Source organism: Saimiri boliviensis, chromosome 4 (assembly GCF_048565385.1).
Source record: "Saimiri boliviensis isolate mSaiBol1 chromosome 4, mSaiBol1.pri, whole genome shotgun sequence".
Classification (NCBI taxonomy): Eukaryota; Metazoa; Chordata; class Mammalia; order Primates; family Cebidae; genus Saimiri; species Saimiri boliviensis.
In genome coordinates, this window is record NC_133452.1 from 7156765 (window position 1) to 7172574 (window position 15810).

The following is a 15810-nucleotide window of genomic DNA, read 5'->3' on the forward strand; positions in this document are numbered from 1 at the left end:
GGGTCTGTAATGATGATTAGAAAAGCGAGAAAAAATAAATTGGTCTCCATTTGAGGCAGCTAGCAAACCAACGTTTTACTTTGAGAAAATAATAAGCAGCAGCATCTATCTGGCTTGCCCCATTAGACACTTACTTCGAAACAGTAACATATTTACTTGTTGGTGTCAGAAAGCTGTACCTTTCAAAGAATGCCAAGTAAATGCAGAAAGAATGGCAGAATTGGAATATCACCTGGTGCAAGCTCTAATGAATCTGATTCCGGCAAAAATAACCAACTGGTTAAAGCCATAAGTATGAATGTTGATGGGGCAACCTAATATAGTGTCTACCTTCTGGTTCCAAGAGAAAGAAAAAAAAAATCTACCTTTAAAACACAAGGAGCCATCTATCACCACTCTAATCTAGGTATCAATCTTTGTTTCTCTGATGGTTGAACCAGTTACTATGCCTCCTGATTTATTATTGTGCCTGTTCTCTACTGGAAGATGCTCTATTTGAACCTACTTTAGATCTTCCAATGTAATAGACAGACACACAGGGCATAAAGGAATAAGTCCTAAACAAGGAAGTTAAATCAATGTCATTTAAAAAAAGAGAGAGAGAGAGAGAGAGACGGTTCTAGGTTTGAAAAGGCATAACCACCAGATTTAATGAGTGGTACTGAGTAAGATTCTGGTTTGAACAATCTATCTGGGGATCCATTAAGAAATCTGAATATGGACTAGTTGTTACATTACCTGTAGAATTAACCCATCTTGTTTGGTGTAGTGTCACTATGTAGGAAAGCATTAATTCTTAAAGATACACAAATACGTATTTCTTTAGGGACAGAATGTCAAGATCTCTCTCTTTTACTTAAAATAACTAAACACAAAAATTAATACAATTAAATTTTTAAAGTCCACATCGAACCTGGTAAAACATATTTAATCAACCTCTGAAATTGAGACAAAATTTTCTTTAAGAATTCCTAAGATTCTTCCCATGAGTTTCTTAAACTGTCTTTAGCTCATATAGAAACGAAAGCGCGGTGGCTCACATCTGTAAACCCAGCACTTTGGGAGGCCAAGGTGGGAGGATCACGAGGTCAGGAGTTCAAGACCAGCCTGGTCAACATAGTGAAACCCGTCTCTACTAAAAATACCAAAAAAAGAAAAAAAAAAGGAAGAAAGAAATGAAAGCTCAATTCTCTGAGTTACTAAAAACTGGGCTGACACCTGAGCCCCACGTTCTCAATCCTTCAGGACAAATATACTAACCTGTAGGTAAAGAAAAGACAGATTTGTTCGTTTCTAGTTAAAACACACTTTAAAAAATCTGTAAGGAGTTGAAAATACAGAAAATTCAATATAAATATTTTATTATTATTTTGACAAAATATAACTATTAAAAAAATTTTCCTAATGGATTAACCACACACATAATAGCTTGACTCTTCACAATGAATTCAATGTCTACTTTAAACCGTTATATATTCTATCCATTCTCATTAGTTTATCCACAAAGAGTTCATTCTGACACCTCAAAATAATCCAAGCCTTAAAGATTCCTTATAACCTTCAGAATAAAATTCAGACTACGTATTCTGACCTTCAAGGCCCACCACAATCCAGCCCTCACCGTCTTCTCACCGTAGTCTTCTCTTAATTCCCACTACGTCGATCCGTGCATTTGCCATTCCAACTAACTTAATCTGTACGTATTTCCTGACTAAGCCTTGCAGTCTCCCATCGCCATGGTGCTGGCACTGCCGCACCTCCCATTTACCTCATTAAATCATACCAACTGTTAACATCGACTCAGGTTCCACTTCTCAAATAAACGTATCTAGGCAAGTTCAGCTCGAAGTGACTTCCTCTAAACTACCAGAGTGTTAAGTGATTCTCGTGCGCATTAAAACTAGCTGAACCCAGATAGCTAAATTACCTTTCTCTCTTTTTCTTTATTCTCTAAAAGCTGCTTTGCTTATCTAATTGTTTATCATAAACAATTTTAAAATGTTGACAGCAGATGCTGCTGCTACTTTATAGTATGAGAGACTCTTCCGAATACTCGAGTTTCAGAGTATTTGGATTTAAGGTTGGCAGTGCAGTTGATAATTTCATTTACAGATGAAGAAGCTGAGGTTCAGAGAGGTTATCTCGTCCAAGATTGCCAAACTAATCAGTTAACTGCAGAGTCATGATTAGATCCCAGGTCTATAGTACCCGAACACTCACCGCTTCACCACAGGGTCTCATCAGCATATGCCCAGAAACATAAATTCATTTCATCTTTATGCTGGCTCATGCATGTACATGTGCACTTGCACACATACAGAGTTAAAACTTGAATACTCTCATGACAATGGGGGCATCACTGCAACCCTGGTGGAACCAGCGACAATAGTCAATTAGGTGCAGTATCAGGGTAATTTTTTTGACCCTGGTTTGAAAAATCTTTTTTTTTCTTAAATAAATGTATTCACCTGCCTTGTAACAACTGTATCAAAGGGATACAATTACTGTGACACAGCAAAGAACCCGGGCTTACATTTAATTTGTTTGCATTATTTGAAATGAGCAGTCAATCATCCTCCAGATGCTGGCATCAAGAATACGATGTGGTAGCTACATGGTGCAGCACTGTTTCCATTCAATTCATAACCATCCACCTCCTGGGTGTCACTCTTCAGTTACCTACCTGATATAACTGGAGGGCTGTTTACTCCATGCTGATCTAAAACTGACACAAGTATACACATTCCTGACTTGAATCACTTAGCAATAGTATACTTCTATATTAAATCACCTAATCGAAAGTTTCCTCTTGAGCAGTAAAAATAATAGCAATAACATTATTAAATATACCCAGATTTATTTTTACTGTATTAGTCAAAAAACTGAGGCTCTGGCCTTTGCTTACAAAGAAGTTTAAGTGAATGAACTGAAATCCTCTAAAAATGCCTTTCTCACTTTTAGCCTCTTAATTATAAAGTTATCATTAAAAATAAATTCTAAGAATCTGACCATCATTTATTTGTTCAAGACCAGCATAACACAGAATTAGTAAAAAAAAAATTATTCGCTTTTTCTTCTTTACCTTCACAACTTGAAGCAACAGCAGCAGCTTTTTAAAATATGGAAATATTCCAGGTTTTTCCCTCCAGCTCCCCTTGTGGAGAGGCACACTACAAAACGGTCCGGAGGGGAGAAGTGAGTGTCTTGCTCCAGAGCTCTGCTGCCAACTTGCCTTGAGACACAGGCAAGTCACAACTGCTCCGGATCTCAGTCTCTGCACCTACGAATATACCCCCAACTCTCAGGTCCCCTGTAGTTCTAAAACACAGACCTCTGATATAATCTGCAAGATAATTTTGAGAACCAGTAAAATTATGACATTGAAGATTCCAAATTTTAAAACTGCATGATTTTTTTAACCATGCATTTTCCTAATTCTACTCTTAAAATGTACTAAACGTCTTCTTGGGTTTTTTTTTTTTTCCTTATATATTTCAAACTATAAAATTAGCTTAAAAGTCAAGGGCTTCCCAATGATTTGCTACCGACCAGGAGATCATGCCCAGTCTTTACAATGGCCTGCCCTGCACTAAAGCAAAAAACAAGGTGCTTACTTAAGGCCTGCTACTTATTCAGTCCCTGGGTCAACCAGGTATTTCATCATTTCGAAAACCTTTCTCAGCTGGAACTTAACCAGCCCCAGTACTTACTCTCAAAGATTTCACAAAGGCCAGCTCACTTTCACTGCATGTCTTCACTTACGGACATAATTATCTGCACACACAGGCCCTTTACTTATATTGTGATCATAATGTGGTGCCACTTTATAGATGTAACTCCATTTTGATGTTTTGTTTTTGTTTTTGTTTTTTAAGACAGGGACTCACCGTTGCTTAAGCTGGAGTGCAGTGGCACAATTGTAACACTGCAGCCTTGACCTTCTGGACTCAAGCAATCCTCTCATCTTAGCCTCCCAAGTAGCTGTGACTACAGGCACCACACCCAGCTAATGATGTTCTCACACTTCAATATCTGATCATCTGCTAAGCAGAATATGACAAATTCTGCTTATCATAAATAATGTGTTAGAAACACAGTCAATTGATTCATTTCCCCAGCCTCAAATTTAGTTCTACAAAAATGTAAGACTACATGAAGCAATATTATGTACATAATTTATCTTGTTAGACTTGATAGGATTGCTGGATTTTCAAACTAGAGTTTCCACATCAACAAACTGAAGAAATGACAAAAACATTAAGTACAGCCATTTTCTTGCTAATAGCAGAATTCTAGATAAATCACTTCTGCAATATATTTTTTAAAAATTCATCACAGATTTTCAAACACTGTTACTGCTAAAGCACAGTAATAGACATTTTAGAAATAAATGAGCTAGGCTTGGTAAGGTGGCTAACGCCTGTAAGCCCAAATTTGGGAGGCTGAGGCAGGTGGATCACCTGAGGTCAGGAGTACGAGATCAGCCTAGCCAACATGTTGAAATCCTATCTCTACTAAAACTACAAAAATTAGCAGGGTGTGGTTGTGTGTGTGCCTGTAATCCCAGCTAGTGGGGAGGCTGGGGCAGGAGAATCGCTTGAATGCAGGAGGTGGAGGTTGCAGTGAGCCAAGTTCGCACCATGGCACTCCAGCCTGGGCAACAAGAGCAAAACTCTGGCTCAAAAGAAAAAAAAAGAGCTAAGTTTCAGTTCACTGAAAGCTTCAATTTTTCAGTTTTCTAAGTAACGGCACTGTTTAAAATTAAAGACACCTGTGTTTAAAACAAATAGCTATTTGTGTTAAATGACAATCAGCCACATACTCAGCTTTCTCTTAAACTAAAATCATTCAAATACAGTCCTTATTTACCCTGAACACATCAAAGCAGCACTTAGGGACAAGAAATCTCCGACCTATGGCGCTTTGCATGGAGTACAAGAACTATTTATATGCGGAATTTGAAAAGGGTAACTAACTGGGGGGAAGGTTTACCTATATAAGTCCATAAATGCCAAAATTTTCCAGAGCTGAGATGAGCACTGGGAGTTTTTCTCTGTTTATGAATTGATACCCTTTGGTGTAACGACTGGCAAGAAACTACACTGCTTAAGTAAAGCAATCTTCTCTTTCTAAATCTCCTTCCCAACAATGACAGTAAAGTAAAATAAGCACCTTTGATGGCAAGTACTACAAATAACATGTCACTTTTTCAAAGTTATTTTTAAGAAAACATACAAGTGCCTTTTCCTCTAATGGCACAAAACTATCGCCAATCACACAATTGCTTCATTTCTTAAAATTATTAGACAATATTTCTAATGTCACCTCTGGGTTTTCTTTTAATCATGTGCACATAGCCTGTCTTTGAGAAACTAGAAATCAAAAAATGATGTTAAGATGTCAACATATTTCATTTAACAAACATCTGAAAGTATACATATGCCAGGCTCTAAGGTAGGCATCTTCAAGAAAGTAATTTTTATAGGGCAGATAATAACATTCCAATGCTAACTATAATGATCACTCCATAGAAAATAGTACCCTACAAAGACTGGGGTTATATTTATAAACAAATTTCTTAACAGTCCCACTAACGTAACAAACTATATTCACTATAAAAGTTTACTGTTAGTTGTGCTTTTCTATTAAATGAAAATAACACTGTAAAACCCTTACTTGAACATCAAATAATCTAGCTATTTTGGGCCCTAAACTGATAATACCAATTTTTAAAAAGGATATAAATATTCCCTAAAAGTTATCATTAAGGGGAAACAACACATTACCGCACTTAAAATTCACATCAAGCGGTCTTAATGTCAAATACAGCACAGGTGGGGAAAAAAATGAAATCCTGTTGATCATGTAAATAAAAAGTTGGTATATATCTGTATGAGCTCCTAACATAGGCCCACTCACCACCCCCCATCCCTTGGCCTTAAAATAGAACCTTGGATATACTTGTGTAACAGCTGACATACCAATAGCAGAAAGTTGCTCAGTTGGCTGCCTTTTAAGTTATCAACAAACAAAACCCAACAATATCATAGCATTTTCCATCTCCAACAGAGAAGAGCAAGTTTTGCTTACAACTGTAACATCAAACAAATAAATCAAACAAATGTATTAGCTACACTGAATTTCTCAAGTAAATTAAACTGTAGTTCCAGTAAGTTTATAAAAAGTTACCCCAATGATCACACTGGTGTAATTCATTTCCTTGATATCAAACCCAAACTGAAAAGGACACCAAAAAACAAAAGGAAAGCCCTTACATGTCTAAGTATATTGGTCTCAAAAACAAAAATCTGAATCATGCTTCAGTGAAGGTCAGGTCAAAGCATGAATATTTCATTATATTTCACTTCTTTTGTCACAGAAATCTATTTCCCTGAAAAAAGAAAACAAAAACCATTTGCTCTTATGGGAAACTGACCAATTTCAATCAGCTCCAGGAAAGTGACAGTGACTAGTGAGGCAGTAACAGAAATAAAATGTGCATAAAGCATTTAAGAAGTCAAATTAACTTGATTTAACTTGACATTCTCAGTCATGTAAGAAAGTGTTCATCCCAAATATACTAGTAAATGTGACTAGCAAAGAGATCTATTTCTATCAACTCAAGTGTGTTACAGTCGGATACAACTTTTACTATAAAACATGTAAACTGGATAGTTTACAAAGGAATCACCTTCCACCTACAGGGGAATTTAGCTTTAAAAGTACAGAATGAATATTTAATAAATACCCCATGGTGATACAAACGAGCTTTTCCATTACTGCCAATACATAGCTGATGACACCTCCTGGGTGAGAAAAGATCATGGAAATAAGTGATTATAAATAGTTGCTTCCTTCTTACTACAACTAATTCAAGGGCTTGTGTACAAAAGCAAAACCTTAGTTCCTAAAGAACAGATTATTTCACCTTAAGTAAAATCTGTTTGTTACAGGTGATTACTGACAACAATAATTGCTTATTCAGACAAAAAGAAAACATTTTTGTAAGAAATCTCTATGGCAAGAGACCTCTAAATATCAACAACCATATAATTTTTAAGTCAAAGCTTTTGTAAATGAGTTCTCAGGAAAAAAAAAAATAATGGTAGGAAAACAGTAAATACATCCAATAATTAAGGCAAAAGAAGTGAAAACAAACATTAACACGAAAAAATGTCAACTATTAAAGCAAGTTTTAACAAAATATTTTTACTCATATATTTAAAAGAGAGGGAGCAGGCAGGTTAGAAACTAAACTGAGGTCAGAAAGGAAATTTATTATAAAAACAAATGAAAAGACCATCTGAAAATGAAAACATATTTTTCAAATCAGTAATGTGGCATTCTAATCCATCTGCTCTCTTTTTCTGAGCCACAAGCTAATTTTTCTGATAAAAAGATTTAGACTGTTCTTCCTCATTACACATTTTTTATTTCCATATTAGCTAGTGGTTTTAACCCCTCCTCTACCTAAAAAATTGAAAACTCAAAATCTGCTTTTAAGATACTAATTCTCCATTTTCTCCTAATTCAGGATTATTAAGTCTAATAGACTGTACTTCTTCTCAATTGTAAATTATAAAAATTTATTAAGACAATTTCCATTTAACTACTGCTGTTTCAGTTTCATAAAAAAGATTGGTTTCTTAAAAACTATGTATTAATTGCTCTCAGGGTTCAGTTGAAAACTTCTCTCTAAAGGTAGAGCAGTTTAAGACCTAGGTTTTATCTGTAATCCTGTAATCATCTGCATCTTCAATAAAAGGTTTCAAACTCAAGTTTATATCCTTTATATGATGGGCCCAATCTAGAATGTATTCACAACTTTAAAAAACAGCCATGTTGAAGATAATTGAGTGGAAGAGCTGATACACGCACCTCCACGACCCGCAACAACAAAAAACAAAACAAAAACAAAAACAAGCAGTAAAACAAAAGGACTGTCCACAGTCAAGATACAGGCTAAAGGTTAATTTGGCAAGGAATTAAAATACTCGTTCTAAAACATTCAAGTCTTCATCAACTAGGAAAACCAACACAATCCACAAATTTGTAACTTGCCAAATGGAAATTCGTAAGGTGACAAATTTTTTAAAAGCTTATTCTTTGAAAAATATTTTAAAATAAAAAATTTAAAAGTCTCATTTGAAATTCCTAATTATCAAAAAATACATCTACTCTTAAGTATAATATGTTAACTTCATTAAGCCAATCACTAAAGTAAAATTTTTACTAAATTTTATCTAAATTTAAAAGTAATTTTTCAGCCAAGCATTACAGGTAAGAAACAACACAAAAAGTAATGCCTAACCAGAAACAGAAGTCATGATTAATTTGTTTTGGACAATGACAAACCACAAAGGGGTAAAACACAAGTTGCCAAATTTCACAATCAAATCATCCAGGAAAAAAAAAAAAAGTGATGGACTTCAGAAACCAATATTTTTCCTAAGTCAAATTAAGTTTATAATAAGGCTAACAATTACAGGAAACAGCTTATTCCACACTAAGGAATAGCCCTTTTTCCTGCATGTTTGTACTGGTCTGATAAAAAACAGTCAAACTTCCTTGTCATTATATTGCCCATTTTAAACATATTATCTGCCATACAGAAGCAATCTTTACACTGGGAGTTGACAAGGCTAAAACTAGAGTAATATGAGAGATGGAATAAGCCACATTACAAGGGGAAGGGGAAACAAACATAAGATTTCCTCTCGGTCTCCTTCATTTTAAACTCAAAACGATTACTATTTCCAACCAGAGAGAAATACACCTTGGTTAAAAATAGTGAAATAATTCAAATTTCTGGATTTGAAAAATTAAAAATTATTAAAGCAAAAGGTTAGAAACTTGATAACAAGGAACCAGCTCTAAATTATGAAGAGATTTTAGATCAACATAAAAGCACAAGTGAGAAGCCCTTTCAAACTAAAGAAACTCAGAAGTATGCAGCTTTTTAAGCAGTATACTAAGGTGAAGTATTTTCAAACCTTTTTTTTTTTTTTTGAATCTCCTATAGTCTCTGAATTCAACATTTCAAGAATGCAATTTAATTTTAATTAACCCTAAACATTGTCAAGGTCTATTTTCATTTTATCGTCGATAAAGGATTCCTTCTAAACAACTGCACTCAAGAAAAAAATCTTTTAACAGAAATTGTTATTAGCACCATTAAAACTTTAACCAAAATATGCAAAAGGAGAAAATGTTATTTTTAAAACGTCATAAACTTGTGCCAATAATTTTAAGAAAAGTGTTTTCAATGTTCGAGAACACTATAGGAACACGTGATGACAAATCAAATAATCCATAACTTAAGTTTCAACTAAATTTAATATAGGTCAGATTATTGTGTATGTTACACATTTCGTTCCAACCATTTTCATGGTTAAAAAAATAACTGGCGCCCCTTAGCGCTCACATTCGGAAATACGCAATTTAAGAGTTCCAGCTTTTTTTTTTTTTTTTTTTTTTTTTTTTTTTTTTTTGACATTCCAGAAAGTTTTCTGCCTCCACAATCTTTCAAATGCCAACACAAATAGGAAAAGCAGAACCCCTTAAAGGGACAGCTGAAGTTTCCTCTGGAGCAATCTGAAATTAACAGATCTGTTGTTCCAACAGTGGAAAATGCCCATTTCAATGTGGGTGAGTGCTGCATGTTTAACATACGGAAGCAAAAACGACAAGAAAGCCGTAACACCTAACCATTTCCTACTTTTGTTTGTACGACTTTCAAGACAACGAAAACTCCTGGGATTCTTCTTTAACCATCTTTTTATCATGTAAACATTTCCGGCCTTTTGTTCTTTAGTGACATTCCAACTCCCCAAGCTTCAAACTCCTTTTCCCCGACTCTATTTTTAAAATCTCGAAATTCTTGCGAAAAACCTAAACTCCACTGTTCATCTCTTCAACCTACAGTTTTTGGTTTCCATCATACAGTCCTCTGGTGGTGCCTCTAAGCAGAAAAAGAAAAAAATCCTAGCTAGTCGATTTTCGAAACAGATTTTTTTGTGTGTGGTCATTTTTTTTTTTTCTCTAGGCGTCCGCAGAAACCCACAGCTACTAGAAATACTCCAGGTACTGCTATGAGAACTTCTTAAGGAAATCCCAGAGTTGGTCAACATTAATCTTCTTGTCATTCTTCGCTCCCCACAGCGCTCCATACAGCTTTTCGGAAACTTCGGCTCAATTTTATTTCGCCCTTTCCAAACGTCTCGATTCCCTGTCCTGCAAACTCAGGCGGCTGCGTCCCCGAGAGCAAACCCTCCGCCCAAGTTCTTCCTAATTCAGGCTGCGCTCCGATCTGTCATCGCGGTATTTCGCACTCCACCCCCCCCACCCCCGAAAAGTGAAGTTCAACTCCCTAACAGTTCTCGCTTCCCCAAACAAAAGGAAAAAAAAGCGCTTTTCGCCGTCACTTCGTCCTCCCTGTCGGCTACGCCGGCTTTACTTTCGGTCTCCTACCGAATGTTCTCAAACTAACGAGCCCCACGCTGACTTCCACTTACTGTTTACCCGCGGCACCAATCCCCCAAGCACGGAACCCCGCTTCGGTCCCACCCGGAGGAAGAGCTCCGAACGCGGGGCGGCGGGGGTCCGCACAGGGCAGGCTCGGGAGAGCGGGCGGAGGAGCGGGGCCCGCGCCGGGGACACGCGCGTCCTCCAGGCCGGCGGCGCGGCGTGGGCCTGCTCTCGAGAGGGCTCGGCGAGGACCACCGAGCGCGCGCGGCCCCCGCCGGCCTCTCGGAAACGCGGCCGCCGAAGCCAGAGGGGCCGCGGCGTCCGCCCGGCAGCCCCCCGCACCGCACCAACTTGGGCGCCGGCCGCGCTGGGTCCCGGCCGGGCGGGGGGCGTCCGGCCCCGGCGGGTCCACCCCGGCCCGCCCGCCCGCCGGGCCCCGCGCCTCCTTTGTGCGCCCTCCCGGCCTCCCCGTCGCCCCGGCGCGCGGCCCCGCCCGGCCGTGACCTTCCCGCCCTCCCCACCATCCCGAGCGGGGACAGGGGCCGCCCCGGCGGGGGTCGGGCCGGGGCCGCGAGGCGCTCACCTTCGTCCAGCAGCCGCTCCAGGTGGTTGAAGATCCCGCAGAAGTTGGGCAGGCTGCTCATGAGCTTCTTGTCGTTCATCAGCTGCATCAGGTAATCTGGGGTGGGCTTCGGCTTCTCCTTCGTTTCCATTTCCCCGACCATATTCCAGGCTCCGCAGCTCACTCCGCCCGCCGCCGCCGCCGCCGCCGGAGAGGAGGGAGGGGCGGGGGCGAGCCCCGGCCGCCGGCCGCTCGGGACCCGGCGTCCCGCTCCGCGCCGGCTCCCGCTCCGGCTCCCGCGCCGAGCCCCGGGGCGGCCGGCACCGCGCGCTCGCCCGCCCCCCGCAGGCACTTTCCGCCCGGGCCCGACGCGCTCCCGGCCGCCGCCGCTCTCGGCCGCCCGGCTCGGCGCGTCCCTCACGAGGCCGGCGGGAGGCGGGTCTCGGCTGGCCGAGTGCGGGCGCGGGGCGCGGGCCGCCGGCGCCGGACGAGGAGGAGCCGGGCCGCCGCTAGCTCGGCTGGTCGCGCCCGCTGAGCGCCGCCGCCGCCTGTGCCGCGGGCTCGGGGGTCTCTCTGGGTTGGTCCCCGCCGCGGCGCCTCTGCCGCTGCCGCTGCCGCCGCGCTCTGACTGCGCTCCTCCTCTTCCTCCTCCTCCTTCTCCTCCTCCTCCTCCTCACTCACTTGGCGGCGGAGTTCGCCTCAGTTCAGGCGGCGCTGCCAGCGGCGGCGGCGGCGGCGGCGGCGGCGGCGGCGGGGGGAGGGGCGGCGGCGGGGGGAGGGCCGGGGGCGGGCGGCGGGCGGGGCCGCGCAGGGCGGCCGTTAGCGGGGCCGGGCCGGCGCGCTCCCGCAGCCCGCTGCCCGCTGCCCGCCGCCCCCCACCCTGGCCGCCGCTGGCGCCTGGCTACCTCCTCCCTGCCTCCTCGGCGGGGCGGGCGGCGGGAGCGTGACGGGCGGCGGCGCTGGGCGGGCCCGGGCCTGGGAGCAGAGGACGGGGTCGCCGCCGTGCCGGGCGCCCGGGGCGGGAGGGTGTGGGCTGCGAGGCTGTCGACCACGGGGTGCGGGGGGACGCGGGGCTTTCCACGGCACGGGGCGGGCGGGGCCGCGGCGCGGTCGTGGCCGGCGCGGCGGGCGAGAGGAATCCCAGCGGGACGCGGCGGCGCTGCCTCCGCCTCGCTCCTCGTTACTATAGTTTTTTGAGAACCTCTCATCCACCCCGCAGAAGAGAAATTTTTTTAACGTCCTGTTGCTTCACGGGGGACTTTCGGGGTGGGCGTCACGTGGCACGACACGTAGCTGTGGGGCTGCAAAGCGCGTGCGCGCGTCGAGTCTGGTGGCCACGCCCATTCTGAGGGTCGCTCCGCCCCCGCCGGCGCGCGGTGGGGGAGGCGCGGGGCCCGGAGTGCGCCTGCGTGGGGCGGGGGCGGCGCTGGGGGCGGCAGCCACCTAGGGTCTGAGTCTGGCCGTTTCGGCGGGTGCCCTGGCGCGTCGCCTGCCGTGTAGAGGGCTGGTCGGCCTGCGCTGGCCGTCGGGCCTGCAGCGGCGCGGGTCTCGGCTGCAGGGGTGGGGGCGCACCGAGGACAGGAGTTCGAGGCTTTCTGAGGCGCGCGCCCCGGCGTCCGCCTCTGCGGGACTCTGCGCGGGGCGCCCTCGGTCGGCGTGCCGGGCTCCCGCTTCGTCGCCGAGGGAACCACGCGCGACGCATCTCCCGTCGCCGCCGTGGCTCCCTTCGGTGTTCGTGATTTGTTGGGAGGCTGGAAAGCAACGCGGCGGAAAGGAGCCTCGCGCTCGCCGGGCGGGAAGCCTGCGCGGACATGCGTGCGCACCACCGGGGCGGCGGGCGTGGGGGGCCCGGGCCGCGCGGGGGGCGCGCCTCCGGGGAACCGGTCTTGGCACCTTCCCGTTATTCTGAAAGCGAATCGTAGCGAGACCCGAGCGCGGCGGCTTAGCAGACAATAAGGGAGCGTCAGTCGTGCTCGAAATGCTTCCTCCTTGATGGCATCCGTGTTCCGTGAGGGAATGAAGCCGCAGTAGGAGATAAAGCGCCTTTGCGTAGTCGGAGACGCAGAAGTCAACATTTTCGCAGATGAAGAAAGAACTCAAAGGGAAGAGCTCTTTCTGTGCAGTGTGGTGGACTTCCAGCAGTTATTGGAAGAATGTCCTGAACGGCAACAATGAAGTCCTCTTTGATCTGTAGAAGTCGGCAGTTCCTAAATCTGCATCTGCCTTTTGTTGCAAATGCTTTATGACATTCTGATAATAATGCAAAGTTATGTAATATCCAGGTGTCTATTGTGAGAGTATTTCGCGGCAGAAATTTTCTGTTAATCATTCTGTCTTCTGACTTAACAGTGAACGTAGCTGATTTTTTTTTGTAAAACGTTGCTTCGCGCAAATTCTGAGGAGCACCTCTGGTTTTGAGTTGTACTGAAAGCACTAAAAATTTCGAACGAGCGCTGAGTGACCATTAGCTTCTGGCCTTTTCATTTAACAAGCACACAGTTCATTTTTAAAATTAAGTTACTTTGACGGAGGAAATGTAATAGGCTTGGTAGACAACATAAAAAATGTTTAACTCTCAGATACTTTAAGTTCTCCAAACAGCCTTAGCTGTTTTTAGAGCCATAGAATATTTACTTACTGAATTGCCTTTTTGAAGATGAACTTTCTGAATGCAAGGAGTAGTAACTTGATCCAAAGCTATGGTCTCTTAAGTAATGAATGCTGTTGCAGTTAGAGAAATAAATAGTTGTAAAAGGGTTTGATGCGGTAGTGCAAAAGAGGCAATTCCCTTCTTAATGGCCCGCTTATTAAGCTTTTAGGCACTATACTGAAGGCTCTCTCTCTATATATATTTCATTTAATCATCAGTACAACTTGGGCTTAGGTTATATACTGTTATCCCCATTTTACAAATAAGAGGAAACCCAAGAAAGACGAAGTTAAGTAACTTGTGTAAGAATGCAGCTAATGACTCCTGTGTCTGGGATTAAAATTCAATAATATTCTAAAGCTGTTTTTGCTTTTGTTTCTCACCGTATCCAGTAAGTCAGATTGAATTTTATGGCAGTATTCCACCATTTTTGTCTAATGGAAACTGCAGTTTCGTAAGGCTCAATCACTTAAACTAGATTAAAGAACAATGATAGGCAATTTTCATTTCCTGTGTATTAAATCTCTTATGGTTACAGCATTTTATAATAGATACTGTGTGTTACCTTTTCAAATATATGTAGATCACCTCACTTCCTCACAGTTCCTTAACGGTTTCTTCTCTTAAAAAAAAAAAAAAAAAGAAAAAAAACCGGCAGGGTGGCTCATGCCTGAATCCCAGCACTCTGGGAGGCTGAGATGGGTGGATCACGAGGTCGGGAGTTCAAGACCAATCTGGCCATCATAGTGAAACCCCGTCTCTACTAAAAATACAAAAAAGCGGGGTGTGGTGAAGTGCGCCTGTAATCCCAGCTACTCGGGAAGCTGAGGCAGGAGAAGCACGTGAACCTGGGAGGCAGAGTTTGCGGTGAGGCGAGATCCCATCACTGCACTCCAGCCTGGGCAGCAGTGAGAGACTCACCTCAAAAAAAAAAAAAAAAGAAGAAGAACCGAAGAGCTTACCAAGGCCTTCAAAAAGACACCTTGCCCCTGGTGCATCACTGTCCTTAGATCCTTCCTCTCCTCCCACAGCCCGCTTGGCTGCCCCACCCCTCAATCCCTCCGGATCCTTAAACATTCCAAGCATGCTTACCCACCCCGGGACTCTGCCTTGGGTGTTTCCTCTCCCCATACCTCATACAGGTTCTCTTTAGGAGGGACACTTCACCCTGTGTAAGATGGCGCATGTGTGCACGCACACTCCTCCCTTACTCGGTCTGATTACCCCAGGTTATTTTCATAGCGTTTGTTTCCTTCCACCTGACATAGCTGTGTCAACTTGTTTGCCACTGGCAGCAACATTATAAGCTCCATGACAAAAAGGAGTTTCTTCTGTTAGGAGTTCCCAGCACCTATATCAGCACATGGTACATGTAGGCACTTATTAAATATGTGTCCAAAAGAAGTATTAAGTACTTGTTATAGACCAGAAACTGCAAAATCATTATCTTTGCATTGTTTTTTTTTTTTTTTTTCGTCTTTACAGCCAATATTTGAGGTAGGCAAGAAGAGCCCTATTTCAGAGATGAGAGAGCTGATGTTTAGGAGAAGTAAGTAGCTGCAGAGAATTGAGTGCAATGGCTTGTGCCAGTAATCCTAGCATTTTGGGAGGCCAAGGCAATTGGATTACTTGAGCCCAGGACTTTGAAACCAGTCTAAGCAACATAGCGAGACCCTGTCTCTACAGAAAATACAAAATTTAGCAGAATCTGGTGCCATGTTCCTGTGGACCTAGCTACTTGGGAGGCAGAGATTGCAGTGAGCTGTGATCACACCACACATTCCAACCTGGGCAACAGAGCAAGACCCTGTCTCAAAAAAAGAACAAAAAACTAACTTTGTAATAATTACATTATTGCAAAAATGTTATCTTAATACGGTATTCAAAATAAATTACAATGTGCACAGAATATATATCCAGAGTGAGCCTCCAGTTAAAGATCCCTGTAATAGGTTTTTCCGCTGTGAAAAACTGTCATCTAATATGTTGACACTAAAAATGGTTCCACATTCTAACATCGGTAACCAGGAGTGGAAACATATTTTCTGTTCTCTTAAATTTGATTGACTCTATTTGCTTATTTCTATTCTTGACATTTAAAATAGAAATTTGCAGTATTCCAAACCTTTAT

At 43.1% G+C, this 15810-nt stretch overlaps 1 protein-coding gene across 6 annotated transcripts in view; it reads right to left on the minus strand.

Moving 5' to 3' along the window:
- The window catches only part of QKI (QKI, KH domain containing RNA binding), a 169427-nt gene extending 157756 nt beyond the window's left edge, over window positions 1-11671 (minus strand). For 2 of the 6 annotated variants that reach the window (XM_039465548.2, XM_039465559.2), the window contains exon 1: window positions 11051-11671. In XM_039465548.2, the coding sequence (XP_039321482.1) occupies window positions 11051-11192 (142 nt within the window). In that variant the 5' untranslated portion in view covers window positions 11193-11671. The remainder of the gene's footprint in view (window positions 1-11050) is intronic. The other 4 variants (XM_039465555.2, XM_039465577.2, XR_005578496.2 and 1 more) reach the window with 3 other exon arrangements.
- Window positions 11672-15810: the final 4139 nt, after the last annotated feature.